The sequence below is a fragment of the Catharus ustulatus genome, chromosome 2 (assembly GCF_009819885.2).
Source record: "Catharus ustulatus isolate bCatUst1 chromosome 2, bCatUst1.pri.v2, whole genome shotgun sequence".
NCBI lineage: Eukaryota > Metazoa > Chordata > Aves > Passeriformes > Turdidae > Catharus > Catharus ustulatus.
The window spans coordinates 109,089,481-109,106,181 of NC_046222.1; the positions used below are offsets into that span (position 1 = coordinate 109,089,481).

General features: G+C 45.7%; 2 protein-coding genes across 3 annotated transcripts in view; one reads left to right on the forward strand and one right to left on the reverse strand.

The window, feature by feature from the left end:
- The first annotated feature begins 460 nt into the window (after window positions 1-460).
- PDHA1 (pyruvate dehydrogenase E1 subunit alpha 1) lies at window positions 461-15,260 on the forward strand. Of its 2 annotated transcripts, XM_033052337.1 has the most exons (12): window positions 466-634; window positions 1,852-1,866; window positions 3,271-3,339; window positions 4,682-4,855; window positions 5,483-5,609; window positions 10,418-10,509; window positions 10,861-10,953; window positions 12,137-12,292; window positions 12,475-12,546; window positions 13,199-13,266; window positions 14,081-14,189; window positions 14,827-15,260. In XM_033052337.1, the coding sequence occupies exons 1-12, from the start codon at window positions 569-571 to the stop codon at window positions 14,989-14,991; spliced, it is 1,206 nt and encodes a 401-aa protein (XP_032908228.1). In that variant the 5' UTR covers window positions 466-568; the 3' UTR covers window positions 14,992-15,260. The 2 variants fall into 2 exon arrangements, with proteins under 2 accessions (XP_032908229.1, XP_032908228.1); XM_033052338.1 differs by lacking the exon at window positions 1,852-1,866 and having other exon boundaries at window positions 461-634.
- Window positions 15,189-16,701, reverse strand: part of MAP3K15 (mitogen-activated protein kinase kinase kinase 15) — an 86,445-nt gene continuing 84,932 nt past the window's right edge. The window contains exons 27-29 of the mRNA XM_033052336.1: window positions 16,525-16,622; window positions 16,345-16,421; window positions 15,189-15,880 (exon numbers count right to left, since the gene is read on the reverse strand). Coding sequence (XP_032908227.1) covers window positions 15,766-15,880; window positions 16,345-16,421; window positions 16,525-16,622 — 290 coding nt within the window. The 3' untranslated portion in view covers window positions 15,189-15,765. The remainder of the gene's footprint in view (window positions 15,881-16,344; window positions 16,422-16,524; window positions 16,623-16,701) is intronic.

A 16,701-nucleotide genomic window follows, 5' to 3' on the forward strand; every position in this document is an offset into this window, starting at 1 on the left:
GCATATAAAAAACAGGGAACGCGCTCACGCGGAGCAGCCCTCGCGTAGCTGCACATTATCAAACCTGAGTCACAGAATCAATGAGGTTGGAAAAGACCTCTGATATTATCAAGCCCAACCCATGACCTGACACCACGCCACTGAGCGCCACATCCTTCCTCAAACAGGAATTCCCTCCCGGGACGGTCACTCCACCAGCCCCCGGGCCAGCCCACTTCACTGCCTATTCACGCTTCCTGAGGAGAAATTCCTCCGAATATCCAAAATTCTTCCTAGTGTCTAGGCTGCGCAAGGTGCGCAGGAGCCCCGAGGTTCGGTGCTCGCCGCACTCCGAGGTTTTGCGGGAAATCCGATCTTTCCCACATTTAATGACCTTTAATGACCTTTAATGACATTCTGGCTCTGGCGCCCGGCAGGGGGCGTTGCCCGAGCCGCCGCCGCAGCGCAGGCCCGCGCATGCGCAGGGCGGGGGAGGCAGGGCAGGCGCCGGTTGCGGCCGAGGCGGCGGCGGCTGAAGGAGAGCCGAGGACGGGGTTCCGCGCCAGGCGCTGCCGACCCTCCCCGCTCCATGCGCAAGATGCTGCTGGCCGCGCTCTCCCGGGTGCTGCAGGGCCCGGCGGCCGCCGGGAGGACGGTGAGTGCAGCCGCTGAGCGCGGGCGCTGCCGGCCCGGCCGGTGCCGGTGCGCGCCCCGCCGTGTGCGGTGTGGGAGGGGCGCGCGGGGCACGGGCGGAGCTGGGAACAGCCCAACGGCAGCGTGGCTCCGGGGGCTAAAAACAGGAAAACTGAAGAAAAATTAAAGAAAAAAAGAAACAGCGTGGTTTTTCTGTCCCCCACTCTGCGTGACGATCCCGATCCCGAGTGACAGTAAAATGGTCGCCGGGTGCGGGAGCTCGCTTTTTAAAGCGATAATGGCGCAGGGCTTTGATCGGTGTTATTTTTGTACACTTGAACCGCACAGGTCAGGGCCCTCGGGGGGATCTCCTCGGCCCGGTTGCAGTTCAGCGTCTGGCTAAACTGCTTGACATCCCTTTGCTCAGCCCACAGCCCCTTTCAGTCTCTGCATGAATTTTCTTTCAAAGTTTGTAAATTTTGTTATTAGTGTGAGTCATTTGTTGTATTTTATCTCTCTTGTGTGAAAAATCGTACTTTTACCACTTCATTCTGCTTATTCCACTGTAATGACTGTGGCCATGAGGAAAAATAAACCCTGCTAAAAAATGTTAAAAGGTGCTTATTGGTCACTAGCAATCAGCTGCCTTTTTGCCATGGAGAGCAGATGTGTTGCTGTACCTCCGTTCTGAAGCATTCACTGCTTCTGGATGTCTGGATCCATCAGAATAACACAAGGGAGAACATTTACTGGAAGCCCTTCCTATCTGTCTTGGGGCTGTATATCTAGGAGTGTTTCCTAATTCACAAATAAAATCTCTAGATTAAATTTTGCAAATATGGGTGCCTAAAATTAGTCCCCTACTACAAGTACTTGGCCTACTCTGGACATCCTGTGCTTTCCTGGAATGCCAAAGTAGATCTGGTTCAGACCCTACTGCTTACCAAATATGTAAATATTTGTCTTGAATTGTTCCTATGCCTCTGTAGTGAAGGCATAAATTACCAAATAAATACAGGTAGACTTAATCCATAAAGCAGTATCTCATATATGCTTTGAGGATTTTCCAGAGTGTACAGATGGATTTCTGTGTATGGAAACAACCATAGTGCAGTGTTCTGTTCTAGTTGGATAATAATTTGTTGACTTCTGCCCTCGTTATTTGGTGCAGCTACTTACTCTTCTTCCTTTTTTTTTTTTTTTTTTTTTTTTTTTCCCTTCCAAATGCTGCTAACCTAGGGAGCCGTTAGTGAGGTAAGACCTCAATCAGTCTTGTCAAGGTTTACTCTTGATAGGTGTACCATAGGTGGCCCATGTACCAGGGCCCATTTTGATAGGTGACCCATGTACCAGGGCTTTTGTTCAGACTTGTCAGTGTGCTGTTATGTCCTGTTCAAGGCAGAGAGTTTAACCAGGTGGCCTAAAGAGTTCCCTCCCAACCCCAGCCATGCCGTGATACCCCGAATCCAAACTGCGGATTTACTTCCAGCTCTAGAAGTAAAATAGCTTGTCTTCACCCATAATACTGATGCATTGTGGTAAATAGTGTAGAAACTTGGATTAAATTAGAACTCTAAATATTTGATCTGATAACAGGACAGGGTGAATGAGGGCGGTGTTACTGATAAATCCAATCAATATGCAACAGAGGAGGTAAAACCAGGATGGGTTGAGAATTTTGTCCCAAGCTTCACACATGTCAATCAGACCTTTTTTGGAGATGGTGAACTGAACATTCTCAAAATTTTGGTGGAATGTACCTTCAGCTAAATGTGTATGAATTCCCTCGCTGCAGGAGCTGCTGAAGTTTTTGTGTAAGTTAATTAGCAGTACAGTCTTGCCACTAAAGATGTAGTTCCTTACACTGTGGCCACAGAGCATGCATGGACATGGGCCCATCCCATCTGATGCTGCAGTGAAACTTGCTAAAGTCATCTAAGATCACCACCATTCATTAGTCAATAGCATGTGTTCATTCTTTAAGAGAAACCAGTAATGTTTTTAAATATCCTTCCTGTCTCTCCCCTACCATGTCACCCTTTCTGTTGTTCTGTGTTTCTTGTATCCTCAGGTACCTTCTGTGCTTCTGCATTACTGAAATTATGCTCTCTCCATTGTTATGGCTTTGAATACCCCCAATTTCTCTTCCTATTGGAAAGAAAAAGTGAGAGTAGCTTATATTTCAGATATCTGCTGGATTCTTTTTGTTGGCTTGTTTTTAGGGTTTTTTGTTTGTTTGTTTGTTTGTTTGTTTTTGTTCTATCAAGGCAAAATTCCAGTCAGCACAGAGAGTCAGCAATCAAAGTCTGCATTGGCTGTCTCTCCTTATATTGTCAGCCTGGCATGTGAAGGGATAAACAGTTATTTTTGTGGCTCTTCAGTGTTTTGAAACCTACTGCATTTATCTTAGATAATCAACGGTATTGCCAGTTTAAATTATATTTTTCTATTCTTAATTTTAAATACTGGATTTTAAAGGAGTTTGGCATACAGAATAAAAGTTCCCTAGTCTTGTGGGATATGCCCCTGGTGAGTCTAATTTCTAGGTTATTTCAGTTTGGGAGTACTCTTAGAAACTACTTGAAAAGTCACAAACTTTTACTTGATAATTACGTTTAAACATTTCTCATGCTTTGGTTTTGTCTTTTTTTTTTTAAGGCTGCTCGAGTAATGGTAGCATCACGTAACTATGGAGACTTTGCAAGTGAAGCTACATTTGAGATTAAGGTAAAGAAGAGCACTTAATACTGATATTCTTTGTAAGCATTTGTTATAGATCTTAACCTGATGGACTGGTCCCCATATCTCTTTCTTAGAAAATACTGTTTGAATTTCCAGAACCAAACCCCTCACTATCTGACCTGATTACTAAGAGCAGCTGGAAATACTGTGTTGGCCGCATGTGCTAACGTTACTTGTTTCTTAAGAATGTGAAGTTGTGATTTTTTGCAGCTGTGGTATTGCAATGCAGCTGTGAGAACAGAGTCAGAAAGGAGCTAAAGAACCTTTTCTGTTTCGTTCTGTTGTTTCCTTCATGCTTTTCAGACAATTAGGCATTTGCTGCCCAACATGCAGCTGGTTGAGGTCTGTATGGGTTTTTTGAGGAAAAAATATGGCATCCTTTCAATGCTTGACTTGGTGCAGCTCAGAAAATGTGTTTTATACTCTGCCTACTTTCCAGTATGGCTGGGTCTTAGGAAAAAGCGATGTTTCTATTGGCAGTAGCTTTTGTGCGGGTGTTTCATTCAGAAAGTGATGAAAGAAAATCTGAAAGAAATAATTTGGACTGTTTTCTACCCCTCTTCCTGTGTGGCTGTGCCTGCAAAGTATGAAAATTGTTTCAGGTGGAAGGGAAGGAATGTATGTTTATATGAAAAGTATTTTTTGAATAGATACAAGGTTTAATGTTTGGTCCTGTGTTTCTGAAAAGACTCCAGAGTTTCTGTTGTTCTGTGAACTTTGAAGCAGAGTTACATTGAGTAGTGTCCCCAGGTGTTATGTCCATTTTATTTAGGTGTCAGTGGATTTGCTCTGGAGTGACTTTTCCTTTGAGGTAAACTATCTTTAACCTATATAGAAATATTTTAACCATTTAATCTGCATGGACAGAACAATTTGTTTAGTCTCTTCACTGAACTTGCTGTTTATTTATAACAGAGGTAGCAGAGGTGAGGGCCAGTCTTAGGGCCAGATCTTACAGACTTTAGCAGAGGAAACTCTTGATCTTTCGTACCTCTTCACTAAGCCTCTGTAGCTCTTACCAAATATTTGGTGTGCAACAACCCTGAAAGTGTGCTTTTTGCCATATTTCCAGAGGACTTTAGTTTCATCTTCTGGTTGTAGGAATAACGAGGCTTTATTTTGTGAGTAGAAATCTGTCTATTAAAAGTAAGGGTTTTATTTCCCTAAATTTTGAAACAGTGCACAGTTGTTCTGACCTATGAGTTTAGGTTTTGCTGGTTTTTTTAAAAGGAATTACACTCTGAATTTGAAAATGCAGATCATAAAAACTTAAGTAATAAATAGGACAGATGATTTTCAGGAAATACTGACTTGTTTAACCTTGCAGCCGTGTGACCTCCATCGGCTGGAGAAAGGGCCCGGCACCACGGCAGTGATGACTCGAGAGGAGGGGCTCCAGTACTACAAGACCATGCAGACCATCCGGCGCATGGAGCTCAAGTCTGACCAGCTCTACAAGCAGAAGATTATTCGTGGCTTCTGCCACTTATATGATGGTCAAGTAAGAACCTTTGGCCGGGAGATTTTATATTGTCTTACCTTATTTAATGTAGGGATTTTAATAGAGTGGAGGATGTAGAACTGAGTATCTGTGTGCATTTTGAGAGGAGAGGGACAGAGAGGAGGGAGGAGAGACGCAAAGATGGGGAAGAGCACAGTGCAGCTGAAGATCAGCTGAATGTGAGGAATGAACACATTGGAAGAGCAACATTTTCCCCCTCAAGTTTCATTGATGGCATTTGTTTCTGTATCTCATGGATCATGTGCCCACTGAAAAGCAACAGCCAGGATAAGAGACTTCATGAACTGACTGAAACTTTGCTGTCTGTTTTTGAATTGTGGTTGTTGAGATACTTCACTGAGAGGGGAGAATTCTTCAGATTTTTGCAGATTCTTGTTCCCCTTCTATGTGTCTTTGCTAGTCAGTCAGGTTGGAATTGGGAGCCCAAGGCTATTGTAGCTCCAGGCCTGTCACCAGCTCTTGGGATTTAAGTCAGTCCCCTGTATCTCTGCTCTTCATGTGACCTGACAGTATTTGATGTGTGTGGGATCAGCAGTGTGCCACAGTGCTGACTGTGGCAGCTGTGTGTTTTTCTTCATTGCTAAACTTGCTTGTCCTGTGTTACAGGAGGCTTGCTGTGTGGGAATTGAGGCTGCAATAAATCCCACAGACCATGTGATAACAGCGTACAGAGCCCACGGCTTCACCTTCACCCGAGGAGTGTCTGTCCGGGAGATTCTTGCGGAGCTTACAGGTTTGTGCTCAGTGGAGTGAGGATCACTTGCTGCTGTGCTTGTGTCAGAATTTTTTGCTCAAAGTGATGCTGATACACAGAGTATACTGGGCCTTCAGGAGCAGTTTAGTGACACAGCAGAATGGATCAGTTGTTTCAATTTTGTGAATCAGTGATTTTTACTGTGAAAATTTACAAATAAGGAATATTCAAGTGCTGGTGCTTCTAAAGCACAATTTCATGAGATTTTTCTTGGTACCATATGCTGTATTCATTGTGCTGCAGCAGTTTTGAACTTGCTGATGGTAGGCGTTTGCTCTCAGTGGGACAGGACATTATCCTCCCTAGTAGACAGACCTTGATTTTCAGAATTGTGCTGATGAAGTTTTAGGAAGACAGGTAAACGTTGTCTATAATGATAAACTGACTGGTTTGGGAAAATTTGACTGTAACAAGAGTATTAAATAATAATTGAGATGGAGATTTTGCAGAAAGGAGAGATGGTTGACCACAGTAGAGTTGAGGATGGTGCAGGGAAGAGAGGATCAGCCTGATGAACTCACGAGATCTATGAACAGATGCCAGAAGTGAAAAATGAGCAAGGAGCTTGAAGACCTTTATGAATCACTGGTATAATAAAGACTTGATCTGAGAACCTGCATGCTTAAAATGTTAGTATAGGAAAGTCTGTAAAATGTTAGTATAGGAAAGTCTGTTTGGGGGTTGACAAGCAGTGTGATTTTGTAAACTAAGAATTGTGTGTGCTAAGAATGCATATCTGTAATGTGCACAAAACCAGGATCCAGTGGTGTCTGATTTGCAAGTGTCACTGGATACTGGTAAGTCAGAAAGTAAATGGGGAGATTGTCATGACTGAAGCCAACTATGGGCCCTGAAACTACAAATACGAGTGATAATATGGTGGGATTTTTATTTTTTTTTGATTTCATGACACACATAATTTTCTATAACATTATGCTTGACTTTATTGGGCCTCTTTTAATTGAGAAGGAGCAGCTGCAGTAAAGAGACTGTTATTCCAGAAAAATGACACTTGGGGAAATTTCTTAGAGAGAACTGCTGCTAGAGCCCATTCTTCCAAAGAAAGATCTTGAATACAAGTGCCAGAGTGAAAGACAGCATGAGTTACAATGACCAGGAAATGACAGAATTAAAAAATCTTTGAAGGAGAAGGAAGCATAGTCATCCAAAATAAAACCAGTAGGTAAGATCCTATAGGAAACATAGGAAAACATTCCTATAGGAAGCTTTAGAAAAGGACGTTTCAGGAGAATTGACAATTTCTTGAGAAATGAGTTTGTGTTCTAAGAAAAATAGAAAAGGTAGCAAAAAGTAGCATTGGTTAATCAGGAGTTCTTAAATACATTATAAATACAAGAAGTGACTGTACAAAAAGTGGAGGGAGCCTACTAAAGGTAAATTGCACTTATTCATAAAACTGTTCTTCTTATCTTCTTTGATCATAGCTGGCAGAATCTGTAGCAGCTCCCACAAAACCAATTCGTAAACATAGGAAAGATATGATAAATATCAACAATAAAAAAGATCACTGTAAAGTAAGAAAGAGAAGTACAAATTTCAGAAAGAGACTCACTTCTGAAATAAACACTAAGGCTAATGTAAAAAAACGAGACAAGGTGTGCTTTTTAGAAATAAAATGCAATCTTCTGTGAATGGTAACGAGACATAAGAATAGGAAATGGAATGGGCTGATGAGAAATTCCGTGTTCTTAGATGGGCTTATTTAAATAGGGTTTGTTGTAATGGTTCATGGGTCAGTGGTTATCTTCAAACTGCACCTTGAATAAAGCTGGGCTGGGTGACTAGTGTTTATATTGTGGTGGAATGGGAAATTACTAGCTGTTGGGGGGTTTTTTGGTGTCCTGTTGGTGATTTTTACATATGGTTGTTGTCAAAGGGAAGACAAGTCTAAATTATTGCAATTACAGTAATTTCACGACTATAAGGCGCACCTTTTTGACTAAATTTTTTCCCTGAACCCGGAAGTGCGCCTTATAGTCCGGTGCGCCTTATCTGAGGGACAAAGTTGCGAAATTTGCCAAACCGGAAGTGCAAACCGCAATGGGGGGGCGGTGCCGCGGGAGCACCGTGTCGCAAGCGGGGGCGGGAGCGGGCGGCCACAGCCGGCAGGAGCCAAGAGGGGAGGGAGGGAGCCAACGCCAGTCCTGGCCTGGGCGGAACAAGGAGCTGGGTGGCGCCACCATGGGCGCTGGGGGAACGAGAAGCCGGGCGGCGCCGGCCCTGGCCCGGGCGAGGGGGAAACAAGAACCCGGGTGGCCCTGACCCGGGCGCGGAGGGAACAAGAAGTGCGAGCCCGCAACAGCCCTGAGCAGAGCCCGCCCGGCGGCGGCATCGGAGCAGCGGCAGTGAAGCCCCTGCGGCCGCCAAAAGGCGACGCCGGCCGAGCCGCTGCGGCCGCCATAAAGCGGCGGCGGCGAAGCCCCAGCGGCCGGTGGATCGCGGCATCGGGGAAGCCCCCGCGGCCGCCAAGAAGCGGCGCGGCCGGAGCCCCCGCGGCCGCCGAATCGCGGCGCCGCCAGAGCCCCCGCGGCCGCCGAGAAGCAGCGACGGGGAAATCCCTTGCGGCCGCCGAGAAGCGGCGCCGCCGGAGCCCCTTGCGGCCGCGGAGAAGCAGCGCCGCCGGAGCCCCCGCGGCCGCCGAGAAGCGGCGGCGGCTGAGCCCCCGCAGCCGCCGAGAAGCGGCGGCAGGGAAGCCCCTTGCGGCCGCCGAGAAGCGGCGCCGCCGGAGCCCCCACGGCCGCCGAGAAGCGGCGCCGCCGGAGCCCCCACGGCCGCCGAGAAGCGGCGACGGCCGAGCCCCCGCGGCCGCCGAGAAGACAGACGCCATGGCGCCCACGCCACCGTGCCCCGAGAGGACGGGCGCTGGTGCGGCTGCACCACCGAGCCGAGCGGGGACGGGCGCTGGGGCGGTTGCACCGCCGAGCCGAGCGGGGAATGGCGAAAGGGTGGACGCGCCGCCTTGCCGAGCGGGGACAGGCGCCGGGGCAGCTGCACCGCCGTGCTGAGCAGGGGACAGGCGCTGGGGTGGCCGCACTGCCGTGCCCGGAGAGGACAGACGCCATGGCGCCCACGCCACCGTGCCCCGAGAGGACGGGCTCCAGGGAGGCTGTGCCGGCGAGCCGAGCGGGGATGGGCACTGGGGCGGCTGTGATGCCTTGCTGAACGGGGACAGGCGCCGGGGTGGTCGCGCAGCTGTGCCGAACGGGGACAGGCACCGAGACAGCTGCGCCGCTTTTCCGAGCAGGGACAGGCGGCCGGGCGGCTGCACTGCCGTGCCCGGAGAGGACAGACGCCATGGCGCCCACGCCACCGTGCCCAGAGAGGACGGGCTCCAGGGAGGCTGCGCGGCCGAGCCGAGCGGGGACGGGCACTGGGGCGGCTGTGATGCCTTGCTGAACGGGGACAGGCGCCGGGGTGGTCGCGCAGCTGTGCCGAACGGGGACAGGCACCGAGACAGCGGCGCCGCCTTTCCGAGCAGGGACAGGCGGCCGGGCGGCTGCACCGCCGTGCTGAGCAGGGGACAGGCGCTGGGGCGGCCGCACTGCCGTGCCCGGAGAGGACAGACGCCATGGCGCCCACGCCACCGTGCCCCGAGAGGACGGGCTCCAGGGAGGCTGCGCGGCCGAGCCGAGCGGGGACAGGCGCTGGGGCGGTTGCACCGCCGAGCCGAGCGGGGAAGGGCGAAAGGGTGGACGCGCCGCCTTGCCAAGTGGGGACAGGCGCCGGGGTAGCTGCACCGCCGTGCTGAGCAGGGGACAGGCGCTGGGGCGGCCGCACTGCCGTGCCCGGAGAGGATAGACGCCATGGCGCCCACGCCACCGTGCCCCGAGAGGACGGGCGCCAGGGAGGCTGTGCCGCCGAGCCAAGCGGGGACGGGCGCTGGGGCGGCTGCGCTGCCTTGCCGAGCGGGGACGGGCGCGGGGGTGGCTCCGCGGAGCGTCGAGGGGGAACAACACGGCAGGAGCGTCAAGCCGAGCGAAGGAACGGCACGGCAGGAGCACCGAGCCGAGCGAGGGAACGGCACAGTGGCTCCGCAGAGCCGCGAGGGGAAACAGCATCGCGGCAGCACGGAGCCGTGAGGAAGAGGCGGCCCCGCGGCTGCGCCAAGCCACGCCTGCCGGCACCAGGGGCAGGCGGGAGTGCCAGGGCCCAGTGCACGAGGAGGGCGCCTGGGGCTGCCTTTGAAAGCCTACACTCTGTGAAAAATGTTTCTAAATTGTGCTCCTTCCAGTAAACTCCACGATCTCGGGTTTCCGTTACTAATTCGTTACTTTGTTGCGCATGGCTCGTATCTTTGCGGCAAAAAAAAAGTGCGCCTTATAGTCCGGTGCGCCTTATCTGATCTACAAAGTTGCAAATTTTGCTGACTCCCGGGGGGTGCGCCTTATAGTCCGGTGCGCCTTATGGTCGTGAAATTACTGTAATTTGGAACATTATTCTTACTTTTGTTGCAGAAGCCAAAAGTAATAATATACTTCTTGCAGATTACTTATATGAGACCTTGTTGTCTTTTAAAAAAACACCCCCATATTTATCTGAAAGTGCTTTTGGTTAGTTTTGAAATTTCTGAATCTCATCCATATTTCCAGAATTATGCTTTCTTTATTGTTCTGTTTTCTGCCCTTTTCTTATGAGAGAGGCCATCATGTCCTAACTCCACACACATCATCATCTTAGTGTTATTACCTTTAGGAACTGAATTAGATGTTTCCATTTGTATAGTGTTTTTCTTCCAAAGAATAAATTGCTTGTTATTCATGTTTCAGGTCGAAAAGGAGGATGTGCAAAGGGAAAAGGAGGATCAATGCATATGTATACCAAAAACTTTTACGGCGGCAATGGTATTGTTGGTGCTCAGGTATATATGTGACTTCTGTTATAAAGCACAAGCAGAATTTAGCTCGTGTCCTGTGGCCTCTCAGTGTTTCCTCTCAGTTTTTGTGGTGTGTGAGCTTGTATGCAGATACCATTGCTGGTATGCCTTATTCTGGAGTGCTCGCCATTTTGTCAGCTGTAGCAAAAATAATTCAAATTGAGAATTCTGTTCATGTTTGGCTGCAATAACATTTGTAAAAAAGGGGGGTGGGTAACAGCTTGTTTGTTGAGCAGGTCTCTGTCACCCTAAATGTCTCCTTAAAGTTCACAGGCTGCCTATCTTCAACTCCTTTAAATGTTGTTCAAAAATGTTTTGTCCTGTACTCTGTGGCAGGTTCCTCTTGGAGCTGGGGTTGCTCTGGCCTGTAAATACTTCGGTAAAAACGAAATCTGCGTGGCCTTGTATGGGGATGGTGCAGCCAATCAGGTAAGGGAGTATGGCTGGGGGGAGTGAATTTTCCTTCTGTGCTCTGTGAGCTCTGCCTTTACTCCAAGGGGTGGAAGAGCACATTTTGCCCTCCCTATGTACCTGCAACCCGGGCAGTGTTGATGAACTCCATGGAGGTGACCAGGCATGTTGCAGATTTTGGACATGGCCACCTCTTATTTGAGTTGTCTTAGGTGTTTGAGCAGGGATGTGTTCCAACAATTGTGTAGTCCTCAGAGGGGTGATTCAGGTGAACAGTTAAGAAGTTAATTGCTAGGTGGTCTTTATACGTCAGGAATGTAGCATGTGCCTGCAGTTTTTTATCATATTTTGGACTTGTGTATACATATGTCCTTTCCCAAAGCTTTTTGGCTTCTTCTGTTCTGGAGCACTCTGCATACTCAGGGAGTGAGTGAGGCTAATGGTTAATTATGTGAATGGTACACGAGTCTTGGGAGGAGGGGTTCTCAGTTACTCTTCATTCTCTTTCCAGTAGTGCACAGCTCACCTAAGTGTGATACACTGAAGTGTCTGTGTTGTAAGGATAGCTCTGAAGGATGGCATTGAAGATGACAGTGCTGCTGGATAGGGAGAGATGTAAAAATCAAGTTTCTTAAGACAGGAGAGGAGGACAGAGCATTCTGGCAGAGCCAGTTACTGTTGACATTCCAGCCAGTCTCTTCATGTTATCAGCTGAGACAATAAACCAGATAAGCAGTTGGTGATTTAGAGTGCACCATTGATAGTTTCACACTTTGAAAGCACAGGTGGAGATCTCAGTTTGTGGTTTTCCCTAAATTTGACTCGGAGCAACAAGGCTGATGCAGTCACTGCTGTCAAACTTAACTTTTGCTGTAGCAGCATCTTGCCAGGTTACTCAATTGTCAAGAGTTTTTTTTATGACTTTTGCAGAAATACCTAAGTTAAAGTTGAAGGTTTTGTGCTACCCTAACACAGATACTGATTCAGGCTTAAAAATTAACTTCTATAAGCCACTGGCTGAGATGAAAGTTACCTTTTATAGTGTAGCATCACTTTTATTCCTTCTGAGCTATAGCAAATGGCTGGTTTCAGATCACTTTTAGTATTAACATTTCTACATCTCTGCAACTGAAGGATTTTCAGTAGAACCTAATGTTTGAATGCTGAGCTCCCTAATGAGACTACCTTAATTTTCTTTCAGGGCCAGATATTTGAAACATACAACATGGCTGCCTTATGGAAGTTGCCTTGTATTTTTGTCTGTGAGAACAATCGTTATGGAATGGGAACATCAGTTGAAAGAGCTGCAGCCAGCACTGACTACTACAAAAGAGGATACTTCATTCCAGGGCTCAGAGTGAGTACAGGTGTTTTTTGATGGGGAATGTGTGTGCACATACTACACAGTGCATACATAGGTATTTCTTTTATTTCTACATATATTTACTTGAAGCTGAATTCTATTCCACTTGAGGAAATACTGAGATTGGAAGTTTGGAGGCTGTGATTTTTTTGCCTTAATGTGTCTTTTCTCATCAGGTGGATGGCATGGATATTCTCTGTGTCCGAGAAGCAGTAAAGTTTGCAGCTGACTACTGTAGAGCTGGAAATGTAAGTCTGTAATTGGCATTCCTTCTCCATGGGTGGAATTCTTCCAAGCTATTGCTGCATAAGTAGTTTCTCAATTTGTATTAACCAAACATGTAATATTTATTATTTATACTGTCATTTTTCCCATTTCTACCATAGTTACACTCTGTTGTGAAAGCTGTTACGACTGTCAGACAGTTGTGATCTTTATGTTTAGTTAGGGGAAGCATCAAGGAAGGTAATAATCATTCTATATTGGCAAGAAATGGAAAGTGAAATTAAGGTTTTGTGAGTAAATATTAGGGTGTGTCACCCAAATATGCTAACACTGGTTTTGAAAATTTTTAATCCTTGAAGTAAGGAAGGTTCTGTGAGAAACAGTGGGTGATTTGAAATATTCTGAGTAATGGTGGAAGGAAGGAAATTGTAAAGCTGCTGAATCAGAACATGAAATAAATGCTTACAATATCAGCATGTGCTTTCATTTGAAAAGAATTAGGTACCATTTTACTGTGTTAAACTATATGTGCTAATATTATGTAAATTAAACTGAGAAAAACCTATTGAATAAAAATAATTGATCACTGGTGTAGTTCAGCTCTAGCAAATAGTTGCTGCTGTAACAAGTTGGTCACTCATGGTGGAAACACTCCGTATTGCTTTTCATTTCAAGGGTCCTCTTGTGATGGAGTTACAGACATATCGTTACCATGGCCACAGTATGAGTGACCCTGGAATAAGGTACTGTTGCATTCTTCCTTTTTTCTTTTCACTGAGAAGAAATATTGATGGTCAAATTGTAAGAGATTAAACTGAAATTCAGTGTTTAAATCAAATGTCAGATGCAGCCTGCTCATTCATCTTGTTCAGCTGGTAATTTGTGGCCATATAACACACTTGTTTTAGTGCAGAATTAAAAGATGTGTGTTTAGAACAAGCACAAAGTCAGTTAAACTTCTATGCGCTCTATTAATGAACTCTGCTTTCAGTGTGACCTTACGGTATGTACTAATGACGTTTTGGCTGAAAAGGATCATGCTTTTCTGGGGTTTTAAGAGAATTAAAATCCTGTAAGGTGAAGTTACAGAAGAGTTTAGACTGCCCAGACAAGTGGAACACCTCCTAAAAATACAGCCAGGTGCTAGAGAAATTTGGGCATTGCTCCAACTGCAAAGCTGAATATGTCTGCATGAAGTAGAGGTGTATCCCAGGGCATCACTGGAAACTTGCAGTGACTTGGTAGCATGTTCCAGTCCTGCAGCACCCTCCCTGGGGGCAGGGATTAGGAGGAAATATGGCCCTTCAGGATAACTGTCTCAGGTTGTGTTTGCTTTCCTTTCCCTTGAGTCTGGAGTTGCTTCTGCCCAGTTGGCATTTCCAGATCTGTCTCCAGAGGCCTCTGGCTGTTGCTGTGTCATCCTTTGGGTGATGAATGTTCTGTGTTGTTATTGCATCCCTGACAACTCTTTGGACTCTTTTTCTAAAAGTGAGCTGTGTCCAGAACTGCTCCAGAGCTCTGCTCCAGGGTTCATGTCTTTGCCTGTCTTGTTCCTAGCTATCGTACTAGAGAGGAAATTCAGGAAGTGAGAAGCAAAAGTGATCCCATTACTTTGCTGAAGGACAGAATGGTCAACAACAACCTTGCTAGTGTTGAAGAACTAAAGGTATGGTTTTAGTTGCTATGTAAGGAAGCTCTTGAGCAGTCACACACTGATGATCTCCAGAAAGCACTTCACTAGCAGCATGCAGGGCTTTCTTTAAAGTTCTTTAACGTTTGCTTTAACATCACTTTTATAGGTGAAGTTTTGTTGCAGAGCAGCTGCTGAAGTTGTGTTCTGCTGGAAAGGCCTTTTGCTTTTGTGTGCTCAGTAAGGCTGGGGGGGGTGTCATTAGCTAACAGAAATCAAAATTACCTGGGCTTTCTTGACTCCCAAGGAAGGGGGTGAGTCTTGGAAAGGGAAGTTACCAATAGTGAAGAGTCCTAGTGAAGGAGTGAGAAACCCTCTAAGCAAATGTTGTAATGTTGAAAAAAAAAAAAATAATGTCACTGACAGACACAGTATTTCACATAATCAGAGTAGAAAATATAGAGGCTCAGTGGGGTCATGTTCCTCTGTCAGTAAGTACCAGTACCACCTAAAATTATGTAGTTTAGTAGGGAAGGAATTTTTAAAGGTTTTTAATTTTATATTTCTAGTAATTGTTAACTAATTCTGACTGATACTTTATCATAGCAATTACATTCAAAATTATGATGCTTTTTCTGTGCTGTCTTCTAATGAGCATGCGTTTCTGGTTTAGGAAATTGATGTGGCAGTAAGGAAGGAGATCGAGGAAGCTGCTCAGTTTGCTACCACTGACCCAGAGCCTCCCCTGGAAGAACTGGGTCACCACATCTACTTCAATGAGCCACCCTTTGAAGTGCGTGGCCCAAATCAGTGGATAAAGTACAAGTCTGTCAGCTAAAGGCCTTTTTATTGGTGTAACTTATTCCTAAGAATAAGTGAATGCATTTACAGGAACTGTATAAGCTTATTTAAGAGCTCTTTCAAAAGAGGAAATCCATCTGAGTATGGAATTTCTTAACCAAGCTGAATGTTTCAGAAGAAGCTAAGTCGAGATAAAGTTGTTTATTTAAAGTGCTATATATTTGCTTTACTGACTTTCTTTGGATCACTGTATGTGTTATGTACAGTGTAAAAAGAAAAATAAAAATTAAACTCTACCAACCTTTATCTAATGGTCTGTTTGCTTTGCTTCATGAACTCTTTCCCAGAAACCCCACCAAAAATGTCATTTGCATGCTCTGGTTTTGCTGCAGAAAAGTCACTAATAGAAAACATCACACCAGGTGTTCTCAGTAGTTCAGTGAGAGTAGCTTTAATACAAAAAGCTGGATAAATCCATCTACAACGAGGTGCCATCCTCTGGCATATCCCCTCCCTGCTCAAACCATCAGCCAGCAGAACTGTAACACATTTTAAGCTCACAGTTTTCATAATGCTGAAGCCAATTCAGGTGGGTCTTCTTTTCTCAGCTAATGTTTTACTACATTGACAGGCATTGTATGCATTAGTCTCATCATAAATAACTTAAATGCATTGACACTGACTTAAAAGCTGTTACTATTCACTGTGTATTACACTGATGGTCAAACAAGCTACAAAACTGTGCAAAAGCTGCAGGGCCACTGTACATATAAATATATACATCTAATAATTTAAGTGCTGGGAATGTATTTCATTTGCTTATTCCCGGTTCGTGTTCTCCCAAAGCATTGACCTGTGCTGAGGTCTTGCCAGATGTTTGCCGGTGGTTTAGGATTGCATTCCAGATTCTGCAGCGAAGACCACCCCTGCATGAAGGGAAAGGAACAGTTAGGGAAAACACCCTTGTCAGCATTGCCTTAAAGTGAGCAGGAAGTAAAAGCTAGAAATCCCAAGGACAGACAGGTTAAGCTACACTTTTTTATGTTTATACCTAAAACTTCTTCCAGGTCAGCCAGGGATTAACAGAATGATGATAAAAGGACCCAAATCAATGGGTAGGAAAAATAAATTCTTTATGCCTGTTTTACATATGATTCCATCATTGTGAAGGGTGCAGAAAAAGGTCCCAACCTTGGTAAATGCTAAAGCAGATGGCTCAAAGCATCTCAGTGTCAGTTAAGATGTGAAAATTTTTATCAGAAAACCTGAGATAAAGCTGATGACAGTTGCCTCTGAATTGTCACTGTCATATTGGAATAACCAAACTTTAAAAGGTTTTTAAAATATGTTAATTAAGCTCCTAACAATGAACTAAAAACGTTTTTCTCACCGCAGCTGAAGATACCACAAGTCATCTTTGGTGATATCATTAAGGACAGCACTTAGTGTGTAATCTTCTTCAGCAAACTAAAAGGCAAATTTGTTTATAAATAAATATTCATTCTTTGAAACCAAACTGCTAATTATGACTAAAATTATGGGGTTTTCAAAATGTGATTTTTATTTTTACCCTCTTAATGGTATCCAAGTCTGCTCCTTGTTGTTTCAGCCAGTTCATGAGCTCATGGTCTGCATTATCTCTAAAAGTTGCTGCAGACCACTGGGAATCTTTGACAGAAAAAAAGGGTTAATACACTTAAAAACTAGGGCAAAAGTGGTTGTTTTCAGGTAACTGAAGCTTAAGCTG

What these genes read in the sequence shown, in the direction of transcription:
- PDHA1 (XM_033052337.1), top strand. Translation starts at nt 569, where the DNA reads ATGCGCAAGATGCTGCTGGCCGCGCTCTCCCGGGTGCTGCAGGGCCCG. An exon ending in ACTTCATTCCAGGGCTCAGA is followed by an intron (nt 12,293 to 12,474) that starts GTGAGTACAGGT and finishes TTTTCTCATCAG; the next exon opens with GTGGATGGCATGGATATTCT. An exon ending in CTAGTGTTGAAGAACTAAAG is followed by an intron (nt 14,190 to 14,826) that starts GTATGGTTTTAG and finishes TTTCTGGTTTAG; the next exon opens with GAAATTGATGTGGCAGTAAG.